General features: G+C 37.7%; 1 protein-coding gene across 1 annotated transcript in view; it reads right to left on the bottom strand.

Moving 5' to 3' along the window:
• Snx27 (sorting nexin 27) overlaps window positions 1-25,311 on the bottom strand; it is a 300,277-nt gene that overhangs the window by 132,948 nt on the left and 142,018 nt on the right. Inside the window, exon 6 of the mRNA XM_090381146.1 lies at window positions 8,048-8,149. Coding sequence (XP_090237272.1) covers window positions 8,048-8,149 — 102 coding nt within the window. The remainder of the gene's footprint in view (window positions 1-8,047; window positions 8,150-25,311) is intronic.

A 25,311-nucleotide genomic window follows, 5' to 3' on the forward strand; every position in this document is an offset into this window, starting at 1 on the left:
AAAGAAATTAAAATGTGGCCTGTAAAATAAAGCAAAATTTAATAGAGAAATTATTTATGACTTACAAATGTTAAAGAATGTTTATCTTCATCATCATCAGACTAAATGCACATTCGTCGATCACTCATTATTGGCTCTGCACTCTGTTTATTGCACAGTCTTCTTCAGAAATGCTTCAATAGGCATTTGTTTCCAAGATAATCTTTTCTTTTCTTTATAAATTTCAATAGCATGCATAAGCATTTTTTAATGGCACGCACAAATTGCAACTAACACGATTTGCGTGGAGTAACAAGTTTACGAAGCTTAAAAAAAAAAGGAATGAAGAGAAGATTCCGAAAATTTGTTTTTTATACAATTGAAGATTTCAGTGAAGGGGAACACATTTCACCATAATAATGTAAAAAAAACCACACAATTCCAGCTAACGGTATTTTTGCAAATGCAATAACATCGAGTTTACTACCCATTTATAATTGCTTGCAGTTACAGAAAAGCCCAATAAACCAGAAAGTGCAAATTGTTTTTATTTTCTTATGGTCGTGACTTCCAGAAATGTGCTTTGGAAAAATGTCACAAAGTCGATCAAAATTGGTTCTTATAACGGACCGTATGATAACAACGAAAGTATAGTGGATTTTAATGATTTGAATTGGTAACCAACTTACACTATAAAAACGACCTTTTAGAGAGTTATATAGCAAAAATTTCAACTTCCGAGGTCATGGGATGAATTACCAAAAAACAATGTATTATTGAGTTCGCATTACAATATTTTCACGATATGATGGTTTGAAATGCGGTATTTATAAATATTTAACATTCATTTTTTGCAATTAATGTACATATTTTAGATTTTGTTGATACGTTAAAAAAAAAAAAAAAAAAAAAAAACCTCGTAAACCCGTAAAGCGAAAACTCGTAAAGTGGGAACTGCCTGTAGTGTGTATGTGGGTGGGTGGGTGGGGGGACATTGTTTATGACATGATTTATCAAGGAACTAGATATATTCTTGCTATGTGTATATGGCATATCCAAAGATTTCATTACTTCCAATAACACTTACAGCCCTTTCTCCTTACCTTCAAATTAATAGAACAGACTTAACTGTGAAAAGATCTAAACCTTCCAAAAACATCCTCATTCATTTCACAAATATGTGGTTTCAGCTCCAATCTTAATGATGTCAAATTCCACTTACATCTGCCAACCCCCTACTTACTTTTTCTAACAGAATCCCAATTATCGATTGCCTCAACCACTGCTCATCTCAGTTATCTTAATTATTCGCTGTAAGATTCCTTTTGCTTCACAGATGGTACTTGTGTAATGTCCACTTTGATATTTCTTGTCAAAGACTAATTTGGAATCTTCTCATTTAATTATTCTCAGTCTTAAAATCTCTCTACCCTCATTCTGTCAAATTTGTCATTTTGCAACATCACAAATATTACTTCACCTGCATCTTAAAAACTGGGTTTTCTCGTTTGCTGTTATTACTTTTCTTCTAAACAACTATTCACTCTGTGATATAGACTACAAAGTATTTAAGGGCAAAGTCCTCATGCTATGAGGTAGAATGACTAACATGTAGGTTAGTGCAAATGCATCATTTTAACATAGCTATCTACCAAAGTAGTTGAATTAATTAATTAAATTAATTAAATTGGCATCGTTTATGAGATATAACCAAAACAATGCCAATTCAATTAAACTATTTTGGTAGATAGCTATGTTAAAATGATGCATTTGCACTAACCTACATGATATTCACTCTGTATAAATCTCAAATCCATGCAATCATGAAATGCTGGACCCACATATGGGATAGTGTCCCAAAACATCTCTCAGGCTCCTAGACCATGGGTAGTTCAAACATGTGCTATGGGCAGTCTGCATCCATTCACTGCCCAACTTCAAACTCACAGAATTCTTCCTCGTTTATCCCTACAATTTCTATTTTTGGCAACAAACTTCTTTCACACATATTTACTGAAAATAACAATCCATGAAAATTGAAGTTTTAATATCAACAAGTACTAAAAAGTACTATAGGTTCTAATACCATTCAGGTTTATGGCTTTCATAAAAAGAAAAAAAAAAAGAGTGAGAGAGAAAGAGAACGGACTACTACAAGATCTACTCTTTAATAGTGGAAGTTGGATTCAAAGTATTTGAATCCAACTTTCATAATGTTTTCTGAATAGTAGTGATGGAATTCAGAAAATGGGGAGATGCTGAAAATATAAGTAATCTATAACTATCATGTGCTCTGAATTGTTTTCGGTTATTACCATGGCAGAATCATATGGCAAATCTTCTCAAGCTTTGTATTATTTTAGAGGCTGATACATACATAGGAATGTAGTTCAGAAAGATTGTACAGTGGATATTTGGAAGTTTCATGTAAATAGTTAAAAATACAGTGGACCCCGCTTTACAATCGATTCTCTGTTTGTTATTGTTTGTTATTTGGTTTTTAGGAGCATTAGCAACTAAGGCCATATTGCTCCGGGATATGCGGTGGTTATTCCCTGAATGACCTTTCCGCATCCTCCGTATTTGGTGGTGACGGGCTCGAACCCCGGTCTAATCAAGAAGACGCACTGCTGCTCCTTCCCACCTGGCTACGGAGGCGCCTCGATTCTCTGTACTAACAAATCACATTACGATGGACTCACCATAGTAAAGTACTATTCACTATATGATATGTAGTAAGCACTGGTCATTGTGATCATGTTTGTGAATTGAATTTTAGTTCTATTAAACAGCGATTCTAATAAGCGAAAATAGGAGGAATATTATCCACAGGCTATAAAAGTAAAGACATATTAAGCACAAATTTATACTTTATTACCTTACCAATTAGAAAATTAAATGATATGTGAAAATCAGAAGAATATTTTCCACAGATTAGCAAAATAAAAATAAATATAAGCTTACACGCATAGCTCAATTAATGTGTACTGTAATATGTACATACTAACTATGTGATATTTCTGTTCACTGACATTTGGGGGTTTAAAATTTAAAACAGATAAGCAATCAATAACAAAGAACACATTGAAACTAACACGATACGCGAAAGTGAGAATGGAGTAATAAGTTATGAAGCTTAAAAAATAGGAACGAAGAGAAGATGCTGAAATTTTATTTACGTTTTTTATATGATTGAAGATTTCATGGAAGGGAAAATGCATTTCACCATAATAATGTAAAAACTCTCAGAATTCCAGGTGTCAGTATTATCGCAAATTCAATAAGATCGAGTTTACTATCCATTTATAAAATAGATTGCACTAATAGAAAAGCCCAATGAACCAGAAACTGCAAATTGTTTTTATTGTTTTATGGTTGTGACCTCCATAAATCCGACCGGACCATATGGTATGGTCCGAGACAATCGTAGGGTAATCTCGAGTCTCCTGTCTCCTGCCCCGATTAAAACGGCATATTCTCCCAATTGAGCAAAGAAAACCCTGGCTATTTTCTAAATTAACCAGTGGCCCAAATAATCAGAATCCACTGTATTTAACTGTCAAAAGCTACTATGATATAGTTGTGATTTTAATGGTTTAATTTGCATTTATACTAACAGCAGTTTTAAACTGGTAGTGATAGCACCCCATTTTTGGCAAAAAAAAAAAAAAAAAGTGGCAGGTGTCCATTTCCTTTTTAATTTTTGTAAAACATTTCGGGCTTCTTTTGTTTTCCTGAATTCTAGTTGAACACTGCCAATATTTCACCTTTTATTAATGGGTTGCAATTTCTTTAGTTTTAAAAAGTATTAATTTTTTAAAACTGTGTTTTGTACCTTTTATTTTCAAAAATTTTTTTTAAAATTTATTTTGCTAAAAATTACAATAAAACATATTAGGCATAAAATATAAATGTCACTCACTTAGTCAATTCCATTTTCCAATTTAAAATATAGCATTTACGAAAATTCTAACTGCTCACGCACATATATTTATGCTATTATGCATATAAATTTACACTTTACTACCTTACCAATTAAAAAATTAAATGATCCGTGAAAATAGGAAATAGGTTTTTTTTTTATTAAAAAAAAAAGTGCATCGTGTATATATGTTTGTTTGTTTGTTTGTTATTTGGTTTTTAGGAGCATTAGCAACTAAGGCCATATTGCTCCGGGATATGCGGTGGTCATTCCCTGACCTTTCCGCATCTTCCGTATTTGGTGGTGACGGGCTCGAACCCCGGTCTAATCAAGAAGCGTGTGCTACGCACTGCTGCTCCTTCCCACCTGGCTACGGAGGCGCCCGTGTATATATTCGATACTATTAGTTACTTCAATTTTCAGACTTATTTCAAAATTTTTCTCAAATTTGGCACCATTCACAGTGCATGAAATTTTAAAATACATGTGCTGCTTTGGCAGAGTACTGACTATTTCGGGAGAATACCAGGTTTTGTGTTATTGCCTTTTTTTTTTTTTTTTTATGCTGTGAAAAACAAATGTTTCAAAAACAACTCGGATAAGATGGTAGATATTAATTAGCCTAGTGGGAGAGGAAAAACAAGTAACCCGAAACTTTAGTTTGTTCCAGCATTCAACCACTTTCTGGCCTTTAGCCAGAAAGTGGTTGAATGCTGGAACAAACTAAAACCAAATCCTGCACATCTATTCTACAACCATCTTTCCTCAATTTTTTGAATTTATACCCCTGAAGTGCAGAATCCCATCAGCACCGCGCTTGCTCAAATCAATCAAAGCCTTAAACACCTCAATCAGATCATCTCACAGGTGCTCAACTGAAGCCTTTCTTGGTATGAGCACCACACCCCTTTTATTCCCGACCAATCTCATTTCCCTTCTCTGCACTCGTTCCAGCAGCTCTACATTCTTCCTAAAATGAGGTCGCCTGACCTGTATGCAGTACTCACAGTATGGCCTGACCATTACCTTATACGAAGAGATAACCACTTGATTATCCCAGCTAGCAAAATTCCTATATATCAGTGACAAAACCTGAGCTGACCTGGCAGCCTGTCTGCACTGTTCAGAGAACTTCATATCTGACTGTGCAATTTCCCCCAGTTCTTTTCATTCTCCACTACCCTGAGTGTAATACCACTTAGTTGGTATGTTACACTGAGGTTACTCTACCCATATGCAGTACTTTGCATTTGTCAATGTTAAACTTCAGTTGCCACCTCTCAGCCCATCTGCTCTAGATCCTGCTGCAGCAGTGTACCATTATCACTGTCATTAATCACCCTGCCAAACTTTGTATCACCTACAAACTTGGCCATTCAGCCTGATATATCTTCATCAATATCAAATATAGAAAACAACAATGGGCCTAAAACCAAATCCTGGGAGACTCCACTAATAACATAATAGTTCACAAAGAGAGGTGTCCATTTATTACCACTCTCTACCTTCTCCCACTCAAAAATCTCCTTATCCATAGCAGCAATTTGCCCTAAATACCACATTGCTCCAATTTGTACAATAATTGATTAATGGTTAATGCAAGAATGTTATTTCAAAGGGCACCTGTGATGTCAATATCTTGGTCCTGAGCAGTCTGCAGAAGCTCAAACTTGTTCTTAAGTTCCAGTACATACTGCTTTTTCTCCTCTTCTGTTATCTCAAAGACCTTTGCATTATTTACTCGAGTTAGTTTTTTCCTTTCTTTTTTTACATCTATATCAAGTGTGCATCTTACCATTCTGTGATCACTTCCAACATTTACCTTGTTCAGGACAGTAACATCATTCACGATAAATCGTGTGTTAATGAGGATGAAGTCGATTTCATTAGTTGTTAATCCATTTTGGCTCTTCCATGTCCACTTTCTGTTCACCCTTTTCTTGAAAAAAAGTGTTCATTACTGGCATTCCTCGAGATTCTGCAAATTCCACAAGTCTTTCACCTCTTTCACTAATTCCAAAATTTCCTATAGTTCCCCTTTCTGCACTGTTTTATCTCTTTCCAACCTTAGCATTGAAGTCCCCCCATAATGATAGTGTAGTGAGTTTTCTGTTCATCTAGAAGACTCAATTTCTGTGTACATTTCTTCAACCTCTTCATCATCATGGCTCGATTTTGGTGCATAAATCATTATAACCTATAGCTTATACCTCTTAGAAATCCTGAGTAGTAGTCTTGACACCCTTGGTGATGTACTTTTGAATTCCAAAATGTTGTTTTTTATATCTTTATGGACCAGAAAGGCAACTCCACCTTCACTCCTTTCACCTTTCCATTGGTTTACAGCAGATTTCCACTTGATAAACTTATGATTCATTTCTTCTTCTTGTTTCAGCCAAACCGATATAACCATAGCAAACCATAAAATCTAAATTTATATTATATAACCGAAGAAAGTAGATATCATGAAAAAGAAGAGCTTCAGCAGTTTAGCCTAAGCAGTGAACAATACCTTGCACTGTCCAATATGTTCAGTTACCATTCTATAGATATTATTGCAGCTATTTTTTAAACACATTATTAATAAAATCTGAAAATAATCTAAATAAAAACTTGTCCAAAAAAAAATTCTGGAAGTGAATCATTGTTGACTACAAAAGTACTCCTTACCAATTCAGATCCAATATCCTCATAGTTGGATCAATGGAGAGCAATGTAGAGCCCCACATGCACACAAATCAGAGGGAACCAAGCCAAACCAATTTAGCCTGGACCTCAAATTGTACCCCGTGAGCAGGAAACAAGCATTCATACTAAACTGAAGCCATGGCTGCAATTTAAAATTAACTATCGAGATGGAGGAGGGCAGAAAGACAAGCAGCTCCCTGCCTTTATCAGAACCAATCCATCTGTTTTGCCATATTTCCATAAGCTCATCATTTATTCTCTGCCTCTGTGCAGCATATAGGGCAGCACTCATATAGCATATGATGCTATATGGGTGCTGCCCACTTACCAGACATGACCGAACACCCAAAATCTAACTGGAACTGTCCCTCCGCAAACAATATTTCAATCCTGCCCTAATCACTGAAAGATCAGCTGGCAGTTTTCCTGAAATAATGTGTAAGGTGCCATGGCAACAGTGCAACAAGCCCTGGTCACACCCAGAAGAGCAAATCTCTGAACCGATAATAAATGCTTCGTAATTTCAACATTAATTGCCTGATTGAACCAAGCTCCACAGGCTCTGTCAGAATAGGCACAAAAGCACATTCATACAGCATTTTCAATGCATGATCCTTTATGTCCCACTTGACTCTGACCACCCTCTGGATAGCATGTAATAATTTTACTTTCAGCTTTAAATATTTTGCATGTCTGTTAAGAACAAATGCTCCTCTAGGTGCAATCCCGTGTACTTGACACAGCAGATGTTCCTTACAGACACCCCTGGTACGAGAACAGTCATCGAATATCACATAGAAGACATATTTTTGATTTTTTGACCGCATGACCAAGTCAAATTTCTCACTGGATGTTATGTACAATGTAAAAACTAAGCTAAAAATAAGAAAATATTTATTTTAGTGACAACACACACCGAATTTTTGTAATCCATTAGTGTTTAAATTGATAAATTATTATGGAATACTCAAAATGCTAATTTCTCTCTTGGAAAATTTCTTGGCACACAAAAATTCAAATTGATGTATACCAACGTGCAGATTTTGTTTAATTTTTATCAAAAGATAAGTTTTTCTGGGCAGAAAAACAGGGTTATTAAAATATTGTAAATCCCTTTGTTTTCGTATAAAAAGTAATAAACAAATCAAAATTACATTTTAGTGAAAAAGCTAGAAAAAGAGATGAAATAAAGACATATAGACAAAGGGTTAAGCAGAAATTAACTATAAAGTTCATTACATTAGTTTATAAAACTGATTATAATGAACAATAACATTATAATAAATAATGAATTTATGATTATAACCGATAATTATATAATGAATTGATGATTAATTATAATGAATAACAATAAGAGTTATACTATTAAAATTTCAATATCTTAGTATTTTTAAAAGTTGTAATGAAAATGAAAGTATAACTAATTTAGAAAAATATTCACTTGTTTAAAACAATTACCTGATAAACTTCATCTGTAGTACTATTCTTCCGTACACTCACTACCACTGTTGATCGATCGGGTAAGAGAACTTTCAAATCCACAACAGCCGAACAACCACCCTATAGGAAATATATTTCACCATAAGTTGTTTTAATTGAGTCACTGCATATTCAATGATTACTCTATGCCTTACTGAAATACCAGAACCTCACCTCATGGATCAGGAAGTTATGCTACTGGGACATCGGAGTATCACTACTATATGCTTTGAACTTCGTTTTATGTCAGTACGCTATCATATTCTAAATTTTTATGCCCCATGAGTTATTAGAGTATTCGAGGAGTGGGGTACTATTTTTCTTCCTTCACTTCGCCTTTTTTAGCCTTGGCTTTTTCTTACCCTCTGTTAACTCCCCTCTCTCTCCCTCATCTTATATATATAAAATTTCTGTATATATTTGTTCAGTCTGCTGTCTGTTGGGCTAGCTGTTATTCTGCCAGTGTGCACCTAAATTTTGATAAATTATTATTATTTTTTTTTTATTATATCTTTCTAACTCAGGCCTATTGGTATTTACTAGGTCCTACTATTACTGACAGGTAGCAATCAGAAACAGACAGTTTTTGTTGATTATTATTTGGATGTATTGAACGGTGCTAGCCCAAATAAAATTGAAAATAATAAAATATTTATTTTTGAAGATTCTCTTTTGTTCATACCAGCAGTTCCGAAACTGTGCACTGTGGGATATTTTAAATTTGACGGAAAAAACACTGCGATACTCAACATCTGTCGGACAGCGCACAAACTGTAGTTCACAGTTTCAACATTAGATCATGCTACACTCCTTTCAATAATGTTCTTGAATGTTTGAGATATGTTTTTGTTTACTTGGCAGTAACTCCTCAAAACTTTCTCGTTTCTTAGATTTTGTATATAAATACCTGTCAACTCTCTGGGTCCGTCAGTAATGAAAATAACTGAAGGGTGTTTTGATAAAGTGTCTGCGAGGTCTAGCAAAATTTATTGAATTAATTTGTTGATTTTAGTGCTTATGCATAAAAATGCAAAGATTTTTGAACGTTTATTCTGAAAGTTTTGACTCCAGAGGTCATGCTTCCAAGTAAACTAAAATGCCGTTTACAGACCATCATCCTAATATGGGTAGTAAATCCCATGATTATTTTACCAGAAAGTTAAAAGAATTGAAAGAACAAAAAGGTACATTTTTTAAACAAGCATCAATACCAAGAAAAGCTTTACTAGCATCCTACAAGGTGGCATATAGAGTCGAAGTGTTAAAAGGCTCACACCATCACAGAAGAACTGATTTTACCGGCTGCAGTGGATATGGTCAACATTATGATTGGTGAATCTGCAGGAAGCCTGCTTTCAAAGGTATCTTTGTCCAACGATACTATCGGCCATAGAATCCAAAACCTGACTGAAGACCTAAATGATCAGCTAATTGAAAAAAATGAAAGGGAAGGATTTCGGGTTACAGCTAGAAAAGGCGATGGACAGGAACAAGGATGCTCATTTGATTTGCTAAACAGTTCATAGATGGTGACAAAATTGTGGAAGACCTGTTTTGTAAAAGTATCACTGCAGGTATAAAGGAACAAGACTTGTTTGAGATCGTTGACACTTTTATGTCAACAACTTAAACTGGACTAAATGTGTTGGCGTCTGTACCGATGGTGGTTGCTATGTCTGGCTGTTATGGAGGATTGCAGGCACTCATACGAAACAAAGCTGTTGATGCACTGTGGACCCACTGCATAACCCACAGGGAAGCCCTTGAGTCAAAGCAACTGAGTCCTCCACTGAACCTAGTTGTGGAAAGTGTATTGAAAGTGAACTTTATAAAGACTCAGCCACAGAAGGCTTTTTTAAAAAACTGTGGGAGAATGTGGGATTTGAGCACACATCTTTGTACTACTGTAACTCACAATGGCTCTCCCCTGCCAATGTACTGTCCCGTGTGTTCAAATTACGACAGGAACTCTATTCTTATCTCGAAGAAGAACACCAGTGTGTTCTTCTTCAAAAACCTTCTTGGATACAGATTTTTTGTCAAAATTATCATATCTGTGTGATCTCTTCGAAAAACTAAATGCGTTGAATCTCTCGCTGCAGGGAAGCAATACCCACATTCTGAAACTTGCAGAAAAGGTTTCAGCCTTCGGAAAAAAGTTACTACTATGGAGAAGAAAATTAAATGGAGATGGTTGCAAAGACTGTTTCTCCCTGTTGCAGCAGTTTGTTACATTCAGTGATGTTTATTTGACCCACGAACTTAAATCTGTTTTTGAGAAACACCTAACACAGCTCAGTGACTGGTTCGAAAAATACTTTCCAGAAGATATAGAGAAGTTTGCATGGATCCAAGACCCATTCAGGGCTAAGGCCTCATCTGAATTCACCTCTTCAGAAGAAGAAAATCTTATTGAGCTAACTGTAAAAAGACTTTAAAAACAAAATTTGGCAGCATGGAACTAACTGAGTTTTGGATAACAACAAAAGATGAATACCCACTGCTAAGTGTTAAAGCTCAGCAAATCCTAATTTCATTGGCGACATCATATCTTTGCGAAGCTGGGTTTTTGGCAGTTGCTGCAATAAAAAGCAATTACCACGCGAAAATCAATGTGGAACAGGAAATGAGGTTGGCAGTGTCCAATCTGATTCCAAGTTTTGAGAAGTTGTGTAGTGTCCAACAGGCGCACACATTCCGTTAGTAAATAATTGTGGTTATTTAAGAATAAAATAAAAATATAATTTTTTCTTTGATGAAACGAGGAGACAGCGAGAAACTTCGGAAAGGTATAAAGGACATTTATAGGGGCTGTATAAGAATTAGCAAAAATATCACATTACAGAAGTCGATACACGATGCTCAAAAATATGGTCACGTGACAGTGCAGTATACGAATTCCCTCCAGTGGCTAAACAGACCTGACAGCGGTAAACGATGCTCGAAATAAGGGTGTCTATAAGATTCTGGCAATAAATCCCATTCTTCCACAATCGCAGACCTTAGCTCGCCAAGTGACTGAGGAGTTGGCTGTCGGCATGCAATGTAACACCCAAAGGCATCCAACAAATGTTTGATCGGATTTAAGTAGTAGTAGTAGTAAAAGAATGTGAAGCAAGAAAGCAAGCTTAAGTAGCATCAGCCAAAAAAAAAAATTTCACAACACATTCATTCCATCTAAAAGTTTGTCCAGTTGCTCCTTGAATTTATTTAAGCTATCGACTTCCACAATAACAGATGGAAATTTGTTCCAGCAATCAACTACCCACTGGCTAAAGGCAAATTCCACACCTGTCTTTCCTCAATTTTAATTTAGCCCACTCAGGTTCATAATCTGAGCAAGAGGAAGAATCCCAGAGTGGGTTTAGCCTGCTCAACCCACTCCCAAGGCCTCAATCCCACTCCCTCAATCAGATCACCTCCACAAGTACTCAGTCTCCAGACACTGCAATTTGCAAAACTCGTACAAAGCCTTTCTTGGTTGTCCAATATCAATCGCTTGATATTGCACAACAAGAGCTTTAATTTGAAATTTTTATAAAATACATATGCTGGAAGCTTATTAGTAGTAGCAGTGGCAAATGACATAAGGAAACATGATGATATAGCATCAACCAAAAAAAAAAAAAAAAACACTACCCAACCCATCTATCCATTTTCTCTAATAACACTATCCAATATGATTTTTACCTCCAGCAAATCAATGGTTGTTTCTGGTCAAGTTTTATGTATAGAATTTAAAATCAATCATAAAAATTTCCTATCACGTCTCAGTTTTAAGATACAGATAGATAACTGGATTCTGTACAAAGATATCATTACTGTTTGAAATACAATTTTTAAACTTATTAACTTTTGGTTGGTTTTGTTTATTGGGCTAAAAGTTAAGCAAGTACATCATTACTGTTCTTGCAATATAGTATATTTTGATTTTGATGCACTTTTCCAGACAAGTCAGTATTTTCATTAATTTTATTATGCCATTCAACTCTTCAATATATAGTGTATGATAAACTACACTACAAGAATTCACCTTCTGTTTTCAAATTTACCAATTGCTTTTACTGTTTTTAGGTTGGAGCCCAATTGCATTGTTAAAATGGAGAAGACAAAGCACAGAACTTGCATCAATCACCCAGACAACTTCTGCTATGTTTGTGGACACTTAACCCCAAAAACTCAGAGGAAGAAAATATACAATGTCACAAAAGTTGCATATTCATTGTACTTCAGCCGCAAGATCGGTGACCAAGAAAAAAATTGGGCTCCAAATATCTGTTGTATTACTTGTTGTTGTATTGGGTTTTTTTGGCACAAGGGCCTCTTGGGCCATATTGTGCCTGTTCATGATTTTTTTTGTCACTTTGATCACAGTCTATCATACATATTTATGTGCTTCAAATAATTAAACAGTTCCTCGAAATTTGCTTCATTGCCAAGAATATGAAATAAGGTTAAGGGTTCCTTTAAGTTGGACAGGGAGCTAAAGCTTGATTTTCTGACAGTTGAAAGTTGGGGAAACTATGAGGATGTGTTTTATTGTTAGCTGCGACTGACAAAAGAAACACTGAGGAGGATTCTCTCCCATAAGCAAAAACGGGTGAGTTGGATGCGAATGGCTGATGCGGAGCCTTGCTAGAATCACTTCTTGTCGCCTGCTTCTCCTGGAACTAGATGTCCACAGTTGTGGCTCTTTTTTTATCTGCAGTAGTTTATTATTGGTTTGAGTTTTCCAAAGGAGAGACCATTGTTTCCTGCATGTTGTTTTAATAACAGATTTGTGATCGGTGTAGGGAACTTTTATTTGTCTGGAAGATCCAGAGTCGGGATGCTTTGCAGCAGCATCCGCATGTTCATTGCCTGAGATGCCATCATGACCAGGGATCCGCAGAAGGTAACCTTCTGATTGACTGTTTGATAGTGAAGTAACTTAGATCAGATCTCTTTAAGAATGGGGTGAGAGGGACCAAAAGTAGATTGAATGGCAGTGATTGTGCTTAAGGAGTCTGTATATATCAAGGATTCCTTGATATGGTACTTGTTTATATTATCTAGAGCCAATTTTATTGCGAATAATTCTGTAGTATAGATACTGCATTCAGTGGAAAGAGACACAGCTACTGAAAAGTTGGAAGAAACTGCTGCAGCACCTACGGCTGTATCTGTTTTGGAGCCATCAGTATAGATATGTACTTTTCCTGAGTTTTCCAAGGAATGCAATTTATGGAGCTGAAAATTAATTGAAAATTTGTATTAGCCAGGGATGTCTTCCCCCATCTTAAAAAGAAATTGTCACAGAGAGGTACGAATTCAGTCCAGGGAGGTTCAGGAGTACCAAGGTCTTGGAAGACATTCTGAAAATTAATGTTCCAACTGATCATGAGCTCTTGCAATCGAAGCCCTGCGGGGCGATTCTCATTAGGTTTATTTTGATATAGCATGGTGTATTTAGGGTCGAACAAGTGCTGCCAGATAGGATGTAATGGAATACTCTTAATCTTTAGTGCATAGTTACATAATAAGGATTTTCTCCTTAGGTGCAGTGGAGGTTCATTTGCCTCAATATACAGGCTGTGGATCAGAGATGTTCTGAAGGCTCCCACAGCTATCCTAAGGGCACTATGCTGTATGGTGTTCACACATAATAGGGAACTGTTCCTAGCAGAGTCATAGACAGGTGATCCATAATCTAAGCGTGATCTTATTAAAGCTCTATAGAGATGAAGAAGAGAGCTTCTGTCAGCACCCCAGACATGGCGGAAACGGCTCTTAGGATGTTCAGTTTTTTAAGACACGTGGTTCAAAGGTAAGATATATGGGAAGCAAAATTAAGTTTATTATCTAAATGTAGCCCCAACAGACAAAAATTGTTAGTGACAGGTATCAGGCTGTATTTTAAAAATATTTCTGGATCCAGGTGGAGTTTTCGTTTTTTACAAAAGTGAATTGCAGTGGATTTTTTTTCGGCTAAAGAATAACCATTCCGCAGTGCCCATGATTCTATTTTAGCTATGGAAATTTGAAGTTGTCTTTCAATGATGTTCATAGTTTGGGATTGACAGGAGATAATGAGGTCATCGGCAAACATGTACGATTCTACTGTATTTGGTACTTCCCGTGTCATGTTTGTAATTCTTACTGCAAATAATGTTGGACTTAGAATAGAACCCTGCGGTACACCCTCCTCTTGTTCAAATGATTTGGATAAATTATTCATATACCTTACCTGAAACGTTCTGTTGCATAGAAAATTTTGTATGAATTGAGGTAACTGACCTCTCAAGCCGAAAGAATGGAGATCTTTTAGTACACCATATTGCCAGGTGGTATCGAAGGCTTTCTCAATATCGAGATTAATCATGACTAGATGTTCTCTCCTTATAAAGGCATTTCGGATGTTTGCCTCAGCTTTTATCATCACATCAAGCGTGGACCGGTTCTTTCGAAATCCATACTGGCTGCTGTTTAGTAAGTTGTTTGCTTCCAGGAACCACGTTAGCTGCCTGCGAACCATTTTTTCAAGGACTTTTCCTAGACAACTAGTCAGTGAAATTGGCCTGTAGTTATGTGGAAAGGTACAATCCTTTCCTGGCTTTGGGAAGGCTAGAACAATTGAGTAACGCCAGGAGAGTGGGTAGGTATTTTCTAAGAAAATACGGTTGTAATATTTTAGCAATGTTGTTTTTGCTCTGTTGTCAAGTTGCTTTAACATTATATAAAAGACCCCATCTGGACCAGCAGCACTATTGGGTGTTTTATTGAGTGCCCCTAGTAATTCTGCTAATGTGAATGGATGGTTGTATGGATGTGAAACTGCCGTAGAAAAATTAATCTTACGCTTTTCTGCAGATTCTTTAATTCTTTGAAAGGTTGGGTTAAAGGTGGATATTGCTGATATGCTGGTAAATGATTCCACTAAGGCATTTGCTATTTCTGCTGGTGATGACAACTCCTTCCCTTCCCAATTTAGTATTGTAGTTGGGGACTGGACATATTTGCCATTGAGCGTTTGAATTTTCCTCCAAATGATTCTACTATCTGTGTCCTTATTTATACTTGAGGAGAAGCTGATCCAGGCTCCTTTCTTTGCATTTCTTCTTATTTTACAGAACTTGGCTCTCAGTCCTTTGAAGTTAATTAGGTTACTAGTTGTGGGGAATTTACGAAATAAATTCCAAGATCTGTTTTTTTCCCGTTTCGCATGCGTACCATCTTGGTTCCACCAGTAGTTACTGTGTTTCCGTTTCCCTGGTAAAGATTTTGGTATTGCAATGGTGGCAGCTAGTAATATTTGAGTAGTAATGTGTTCCGTGACATTTTCTATGGTCTCAGATTGTATTATTTTATCATCTAACTGAACATGAGAGGTATATTCACTCCAGTGTGCCCTACGGAATTTCCAAATGGAGCGACGTGGGGAAGGGGAGTTTGCAGAAAATTGGCAGGTGATCACTGTTCAGTGGATTGTCAAGAACAGACCACTCCATAATAGTATATAAGCAGGGAGAACAGATCGAGAGATCTATTGAACTCATGGATCCAGTCAAAAAATGAATGTAGGTTGGCTCGCCAGTATTTAAAATGGTGAGTTGATAAGTATCAAGAAAGGATTCTATTAGCTTACCTCTCTTGTCAATTGTTGGAGATCCCCACAGCAAATGATGTGCATTGAAGTCTCTGAGCAAATAGAACAGAGATGGTAGCTGGTCTGTTAGATTTTCTAGGTCATCTGAAGTGAATAAGAAATTAAGAGGGATATATATTGATGCTATTGTAAGAGTGATGCCAATTACAATACGCACTGTCACTGCTTCAAAAGGGGTCTGAAGAGCAATATGTTTCGATGGAACGTTGTTTCTAACAAGAATTGCCACTCCTCCATGGGCTGGCGAGTCTATTCTCCTATCTCGTCTGAAGATGGTGTAATTTTTAATGGTGGGACACACTCGTGCATTTAAGTAGGTTTCCTGTAGGGATATGCCTGCTAGATCATACCGGTTGATGGGATCATATAAATCGTCTTTTGTATTGCGAAAGCTTCTACAATTCCATTGGAGGAATCTTTCCATTAAGTGGTTTTGTTGTTTATTTTTGTTTCTGGCTGCTTTTTAGTTGAAAGCTGCTTGCCTCGATCCGATTTCGCTTTCTCTTTCTTTGGAAAGTAGGGACGTGTGACGTCCATCTCATCAGTCGCATGAAGTTCTAATATGCCATCATCTGTTTCACTGCGTTGGTCAACATCCATGCCCGTTGAAACGGGTGGGTTCAGTACTTTAGTTTCTGCCACTTTTGGTTTTGCTGTTTGAGGCACGTCGGTTGGAATGGTAATTGGGGTGTTACTGGCTTGTTCAGTTTTTTGTTGAGAAGGACACTGTTTGGAAGCAGAGAGCAAAGAACGTGCCTAATCAGCAATGGATAGATTTGGAGGAACTGTAACATCTGTTTGAATACCTACTGACTGAAATTGTTTAGCAGCAGTGGCATATGTACGCTTTGGTTCTGTTTTGAGTATTTCTCTTCTTGCCTCTGAGTATGTGACTTTATTCTCGACTTTATATTTTTGGATTTTTTTCCCTTGTTTCCATAATTCGCATATTTTGGAAAAAACCGGGTGATTACCTTTACAGTTTGGGCATTGAGAAGTAGCAGTGCATTCAGCTTGATTACGATCCTTTGATCCACAATTTGGACATATTGCCTCACCTCTACATGCAGTTTGAGAGTGTCCGTATTTTTGGCACTTATAGCACCTGATTGGATTCGGGATATAAGGACGCACCCGGCAATGAAGATAGCCAGCTTTAACAGATGTTGGTAGGATAGGAGAACTAAAAGTGAGGATTATACTCCTTGTGGGAACAAGGATACCATCTTTCCGAGTCAGAATTCCCCTTGCTTGGATTACTTTTTGTTCTTGAAGTTCTTGGACTATTTCCTCTTCTGATACATTTAACAAGTCCCATTCTGCAATTACCCCCTTCGAGGAGTTTAGGGTGGCATGGGGAGTGACCTTTATTGATTGTCCACCAAAGGTAGTCAACTTGAATAATTTTGTAGAATGTTGAGATTTACTAGTCTCTACAAGAATATCCCCGGACTGAAGTCGCCTTACCGTTTTCGGTGAACTTGCAGCAGACTCAATACATTTTTGTATAAGGAATGCCGATAATTTACTCAGAGGCTGCTCTGAGAGAGAGTGTAGAATGAGGAATGATGGTATCTCCTCTTGAGGGGTTGTTCTCAGCCTCTTGGGTTGAGAGAAGTCATTATCATTGTCATTTATGTTGTCTCGTCTAGCGCTCAATGGCTCTAAAGGTGGATACATATTTTTATCCATCTTTGCTCCTTTCAGCCCTGGGAGAGTGGATTTCTTCTCCCAGGTTACCGGCCCTGCCATGGGGAGGCAGGAGCAGTGCCGCTAGAGTGACCAAGCGGTATAAAAGTTAGTACGTTAATTTAAGGAAAAAAGAAGAAAGGTGTTTTTCCTTTCTTAAACTTGCTTACGATTTGTAAGACTAAGTTGCGTAATAATAGAAAAGTAAGAAAACTTTTATAACTGAAAGAAAACTATATCTTTGAGAAAACGCTTTAGAAATCACTCAGGAAATTGCTTGATCACTATAACGCTTGGCACCCAGGCCTGTATTACTTGTACAACAAACTTAAGGCTGTGGTTATATGGCAAGCTGAGAGCATTACCTTTTGCCGTCCCTATGGTGTGGCATGAGCCCAAGAATCATTTTGACAACTGCTATTTCTGCATGACAAAAATAAAAGGTATTTCCAAAAAGAGCAAGCACTGCATCAAATATCCAAATATCCCATCAGCAATTAGACCAGTGCCACATGGTAAAGAACTGCCAGTAAAGAACTGTGCCACCAAAATCTTGGGGTATTAGAAGTAGTGATGAAGGTACAAAAGAAATCTTTTTACCAGATGTCGCGGAACCATGTACTTCACATGATTTGGACTATGAGCCAGAAAAAGAAAAGGCCTCACACTACATTGAACAAGAAGAAACCTTCAACCTGTGCTTATCGGGCAGCATCATCACCTTCGGGGATTCCTTATACAAGCAGGTGCACGGTACCGCCATGGGCGGTCCCATTAGCTCTGTCGTGGCCAACGTCACCATGGAGGAATTGGAAGAACAGATATTCCTGAAACTGCCAGTGCCCATTACATCATGGTGTAGATATGTCGATGACATCTTCACTGTCATCCTATCTGGTTCTGAAGCAACATTACGGGAGTACCTCAATTCGTTCTCAGTGTTCATTCAGTTCACTTTAGAGTTGGAAGTTGACGGGTCCCTTCCATTCTTAGATGTCCTTGTAAAAACGTGTGGCCCACACCTGGAAACTTCAGTATACTGTAAGCCAATGTAGTGCAAGCAGTTTACCAACTAAAGATCGGGCCACGCTCCTAGCCATCTCAACAGCACCGCCTGTACGCTATTCTCCAATGCGCCCTACTCTGCACCCTATTTTCCATTCCAGCTCAGATGAAGCTAGGTACCAAGATTTCCAGAGTGAGAACGGACCTGGTCAATTGTGGCTATCCAACCCACATATTGGACAAGTGCAGAAGCTCTCGATCCACCCAAGACCGTCATCAACCTACCGTCTACATTCCCTACTATCTGGGCATGTCGGGGCAGATTTCAAAAATCCTCCTGTAATACCGCATAAAATGCGTGCAACTACCTGGTAGGAGCTTGCGTTCTCTGGTTTCTGACGTGAAGACTCCGGTCACCCTTCTTTTGCACAGCGGTGTAGTATACCGCATAACTTGCAAAGATTGTGGCAGCTGCTACATAGGAGAGAGCTCAAGATGCCTTCAAACCGCCTTGCAGAGCACGGCAGGTCAATTCGCCTTGGTGAGACTGACCAATCCGCAATCGCAGAACACTTCTGGTCAACCCACCATGACCTTAATCCCAAGTGCAACTACAAAGTGATTGGCCAATCCTGCCTCTGGCTAGGTCGCTTAACATCTCATGCAATTTAAGAACTATGAATCACTGCAAGAGCACAAGGCTACACCCTACCTTAGAGGCAACTATCTTGAAACTGGATAAATGCTGGCAGCAAATCCACACACATCTGTGCAACAACAATGAGCGGCATCCTAATAGTTGAATGTTTAATCTCATGCATGCATCACTGCACGCACAAATCTGTATCTGTTAAATTTGCTGAAGAAGGGGTTCATTTAACCCTGAAAACTATGTCATTTATCATTTATTATTAAAACTTTACTGGATCATAGAATTTTTCTATTTATGTCCCAGATTCTTGCTGCTATATGTTACAATGACTATGGTTGGAATATTTGTGGTGATTTCAAAGTGATTGGACTGCTTGTTGGGTTGCAAGGTGGTTTCACTAAATACTGTTGTTTCCTGTGTTTGTGGGGCAGTCGTGCAACAGCTAAGCACTACGTCGTACAACACTGGGACAAGAGAGATGAATATATTCCCGGCAAAAGCAATGTAAAATATGTTTCATTGGTTAATCCACAAAAAGGGTTTTCTTCCCCCTTGACGTGTAAACATCAAGCTTGGACTGATTAAGAATTTCACTAAGGCACTGGATAAAGAAAGCAGAGGATTCACATATTTACTGAAAATGTTTCCAAATTTATCTCATGCAAAGCTGAAGGAATAGGTCCTCAATTAAAAAAGCTCCTAAAAGATGAAGAATTTCAAAGAAACCTGAATGATGTTGAACTGGCTGCATGGAGATCTTTCAAGGCTGTGGTACACAGATTGCTCAGAAAGAGAAAAGAAAAGAACTATGAGCAACTGGTGGCAAACTTGCTGAAATGTTACAAGAACATGGGGTGCCAAATGTCACTGAAAATGCATTTCCTTCATTCTCATCTGGATTTCTTTCCTGAAAACTTAGCAGATGTCAGTGATGAACAAGGAGAGTGCTTCCACCAGGACATATCTGCAATGGAAAAACGATACCAAGGTCGCTGAGACTCTGCCATGATGGGAGATTACTGTTGGTTCCTTAAATGGGAAAGCAATCTGGAGTATAAAAGGAAATCACTGAGTGGGAAACATGTCTAAGTAGCATTAGCATTAGCATTAGTAGAGGCATTTGATGCAAGAAAGCAAGCTTATGCAGCATCAGCCAAAAAAAAAAAAAAAAAAAAAAAAAAAAAGTAACATAAATAAATAAAAATAACCACTTCCACTTCACCCCTCTGTTCGTTCGAAATACCTGTCCAGATGAGCCTTAAACTTATTTAGGCTATCAACTTCCACGACAAGGGATGGAAGTCTGTTCCACCCACCAACCACCCGCTGGCTAAAGGCAAATTTCCGCACATCTATCCTACATCTGTCTTTCCTCAATTTGAATTTATGCCCTCTCAGGTGATTTTTCTGAGCTAGAGGAAGAATCCCATCAGCATTGAGCATGCTCAAACCATTCAAGGCTTTGTACACCTCTATCAGATCACCCCGCTGGTGCCTAGTTTCCATATATTGTGTGTAATAATTACAACCATGTATGCTGAAATTGTATAAAAACAAGTAATTTAAAAAATGCTTATATCTTTTGATGTAGATGTGACAGAAGTAAAAGATTGATATTTTCATAATCAGGACATTAATTTTGTTCAGAATAACTAACTTTCGTTCCAGAAGTAGGATGAAAAAAAAAATTTTGTTGGGTAGTGTAATCTGTCTAAATCCCCCTTAAATTTATCCAAACTACCAACTTTATGACACCAGATGGTAGTTTCTTCCAACAATCAATTACACTGGTTGAAAGCAAATTTTCACACATATACCCTGCAGCTATCATTTTACGATTCAAGTTCACTTCCCATTATAAGTGTTACTTGAGAAAGCGTAAGTGACACCAGCATTTAGCTTACTCAATCCAGTTAAAGCTTGAACACCTCCTCACAGGTGCCTAGTTTCCAAATACTGCAATTTGCAGAACTACATTCTTTTGTGATAAGAGCATACTTTTGTGCCCATGACTAATTTGGTTGCTCTTCTTTGCACTTATTCCAAGAAATCTGCGTTCTTCTTAAAGTGAGGCTTCAAGAAGGATACAGCCACATGTTGAGTACTGTATGCAGGACTCAAGATGGCCTAACACCACCTTATACAATGGGATCATCATTTCCTTATCAATGCTGGAAAAATTCCTGTACATCATTGATAAAACATTACGAACTGTCCTAATAGCCTATTTGCACTACTCAGAAACTTCATGTTGGACTGTACAATTATTCCAGACTGCTTTTGTTCTCCATCACAGTGATGGAGAACGAACCTACAAACTCAAGTTCTCAAACTGTGAGCCTACTGAATTAAGTTTCCATATGTTACAATACTAATAAGAAACAATCACAATTTGAGAGATCAATACCTTTACAGCAGACTATCTTTTTTTCTGCCCATCTATAAAAAATGGGCATGCCCTCTTAGAAGCATATTTTGAACTTACTGACAGGCTTGCTTAGAGAATTTATTAACTCATCAACTTGTAAACTGATTTACATACCTTTGGCATTTCTTATCTTGAATTAAATCTTCACTAGGTTGTCAGATGCTGTATAAGGGGCCAATAAGCACTGAAATGGCTATATAGGGGTGGGGGTACCACATACACTTTATATTGTCTTTAGCCTGTTCTATAAAAATGAATACAAATCCTCTTACAGGAGTAAAATGCATTCATGATTCATAGGAATCTGTACAACATAGGTCTTCATGGAAGCGCTTCTACTCACAAACCCCACATCAGCAAACATCAGACATCTTTTGCAGTTGTGCTTAGCCTATCGTTCTTGGACCACAGAGGAAGAAACAGACACATAAGCAAAGTCACTTTACACAGTCGTTAGAGAAGCACAGTTGTGCAGAATGCTTGGTAGAATATAACTATGAAGTTTGGAGAAGTGGAGTCATGTGGCGATGTGGGGGAGGGGGGTTAGGCTTGGAGTGTTCACCGTAGTTCAAAAAACCATTAATGCATGGTTGTATTTTGAACAATTCTGTGTCTCTGAACAATGGAAGTACCCATACTGTGGCACTTCTATTGAAATGGATCCCTCCACATTCCAGTAGAATAATAGCATCCCATAACAAGCAGTATAAACACTTCGTTTCAACAGTGTAACGTTTTGCCACAAGCTTTACACCTCCCTAGACAAATATCCAATGTCCACAGGCCTTTTGTTGGGGGAAAGGAAATGGAACCTGAATGAAAATATAAATAAACCAGAATTTCTTCTGCTTGAGTGGTACACGATCATTGTCATTCCCTCTCCCCACATCTCTCTCTCATCATAAAACACAAATGCCCTTTTCCATCTGCTACTATGATATTTGCAGACTTTTTTTTCCTCCCACTTTTTTTGCTACATTTCATATTTGGTTGAACTTCTCTTAAATCTTTTATAAACAATGAAAAGCTCATCTAGATCAATTGCTAGTTTCAATTTCTTAACCATTCATTATAATGAATGGTTACATGTAATATTAATAAGAACCAACATTTTGTGTTAAAGGTAAATAACAAATTTTTCCAGGGTGGCCACTGAAAATCAATAGTCATCTTGAAATAACACAGGTAATAATTTACCTTAAATTAATAAATAAACCTAACAATAAGTTCACAGGAAATTATGACTTCATCCTTTCCTCTGTATAGTGTGTGCATACAGTATGTATTAACTATACAGGGTGTTTCAGTTAAACGTTTCAGAACTTCTAAGAGGGGTAGGGTACATCCTGACAACTCGAAATCATATAGCAATGTGGGGTCGGAAATGCTTTGCTGAAGCGGTGTTGTACACAGAAGCACCATAAAGAAAAGAGACCGTAAGTGAGAAATCGTTTTAATAATACATGAAAAGAAGCAAAAGGTACATGGATTAAAGTAAGGTTTTCGAAGTTTCTTCCACGGGCTACAATGCACGCCTCACATCTCCGACGCATGGACATCCGAACATTCTGGAATACTCCAGGCGAATTTCGAATTTCTTCGGCAGCTACTGCGATTCTTGCAACCAGCTCCTCAGCATTGTCAACAGGGGTGTCATAAACTAGCGATTTCATATGACCCCAGAAATAAAAATCAAGACATGATAGGTCGGGTGACCGAGCAGGCCTACGCACGGGACCCCCACGTCCGATTCACTGTTGACCAAATGTGACATCCAGGTAGTTACGAACATCTCCGCTATAATGGGCAGGGGCTCCATCGTGTTGGAACCACATTGTCTGTTGCGTCGATGCAGAAATCTGTTCATCTCTCAAAAGTTGTGGCAATACTTGGTGCAGAAAGATCAAGTAGATAGGTCCGGTTAGACGACACGGTAACAGGTAAGGTCCGATGAGGTGATCTCCCATAATACCGGCCCATACATTGACCGAAAATCGAATCTGTGCTGCACGACGTCGTATTGCATGCGGGTTCTCGACCGCCCAGATATGGTCGTTATGCGTGTTGAAAATTCCTTCCCTTGTGAAGGATGCCTCATCGGAAAACAACACTTCAGCAGGAAAAAGGGGATTTGTAGCACATTTTCCAAGGTACCACTGTGCGAAAGCAATACGAGGTGCATAATCCTCCGGTTGCTGTGTCTGGACACGCTGCACGTGAAACGGATGCACGTCTTGTTCTCGGAGAATCCTCCAGACGCTGCAATGGGAAACCCCGACTGCGTTTGCTAGACTTCGTGTACTCGTTCTTGGAGTCCGTGCTGTTCTTACCCTGTCCCTGTCAGCTCTTTCAAATGAACCTCTCTCAGCTAACCTCTGGTGCAGTCTTACAAAGAAATTATGACTGGGAATACGCCTCGTCGGATATCGTTCCGCGTACAAACGCTGTGCGGCTGGCCCACTACAATTTGCAGCCCCGTACGCCAAATGCATATCGGCTAACTGTGCGTTCGTGTAATCATCCATCCTACTAACTTGGCGTTCTTGTGCGAAATTAAGATTCCCTGCACTAAAGCTCGGAATTTTTGATTCTGCCCATTGGTATATGATTTCGAGTTGTCAGGATGTACCCTACCCCTCTTAGAAGTTCTGAAACGTTTAACTGAAACACCCTGTATAACATCAAATATATGGGTTAACTATATAGTATATAGTTAACCCATATATTTGAACTACGTATGTAGCGTAGAGGGCATCGTTTTAATTGTATCTCATAATGTGGTTGCCTTCACAACGAGATAGCTACTATTGCATTACTTCAAATGAATAACGCTTCTCTAGTAGAGAATACTACTGTTATTTATTTTCAGCGGTACCACCACCCAGACGATCGTTTCGAAGCTGTTCGGCTTCATCATCAGTGGGTGGGCAGGTACCCAGGTAATACAACAAGCCACCACAGTTGCGAAGTTATATCCACATTATGAGAGATGCCGAAACGTACTGCTGAAAATAAATAACAGTAGTCTTCTCTACTAGAGAAGCATTATTTATTTGAAGTAATGCAATAGTAGCTATCTCGTTGTGAAGGCAACCACATTATGAGATACAATTAAAACGATGCCCTCTACGCTACATACGTAGTTCAAATTTATGGGTTAACTATGGTGTATTTACACCGATACTATATAGTTAATTATCAAAACCCGTAAGGATTATGCCCTGTGCATTTAATTTTCCAAGTATGTATTAAATATGAACTTGTAAAAATAATAGTTGTTTTTCAATAAGGATGAAAACAAATACATCTAATGGGATGATTACAATGCTCCAGCAGATCAAATTATTCCCAGAAAATAATAATGTAATAAGATAATATTAATCGCAGTTAGATCTGATTATGATTAATACACAGATGCAACACAAATTAAAAACAGGACAAAAAAGGACATATACTATAAAGACTGAAAAACTGACCGATGCATGAACACAGGAAGATGACTATCATGCAGCCATGCAGTTGATTACATTAAGCTGTTTTGTGGTTATTTTTGTTGAGTTTGTTGTGATTATTGTTGTAGACAATCAGCAGCTTAAACCATATTGTGTCATTATGTATTGTGTGTATGATTTGCATGCTTTGTGGTGGACATGGTTTTTTATGCATTTCTAAAATATTTAAGCAGTTCCAAATTCTTTTACTTGAATATGTATAGTATAGCCTGTGCAGTTCTAAAAATTTCTTTAACAATCTTTTTGGGGTCATACTATGATTTTTAGTGTTTTCCACCAACCATGGAATAAAACGATTTATCGTTTTATTCC

This window comes from Mastigoproctus giganteus, chromosome 9, assembly GCF_048544385.1.
Source record: "Mastigoproctus giganteus isolate SK-2022 chromosome 9, ASM4854438v1, whole genome shotgun sequence".
Lineage (NCBI taxonomy): Eukaryota > Metazoa > Arthropoda > Arachnida > Uropygi > Thelyphonidae > Mastigoproctus > Mastigoproctus giganteus.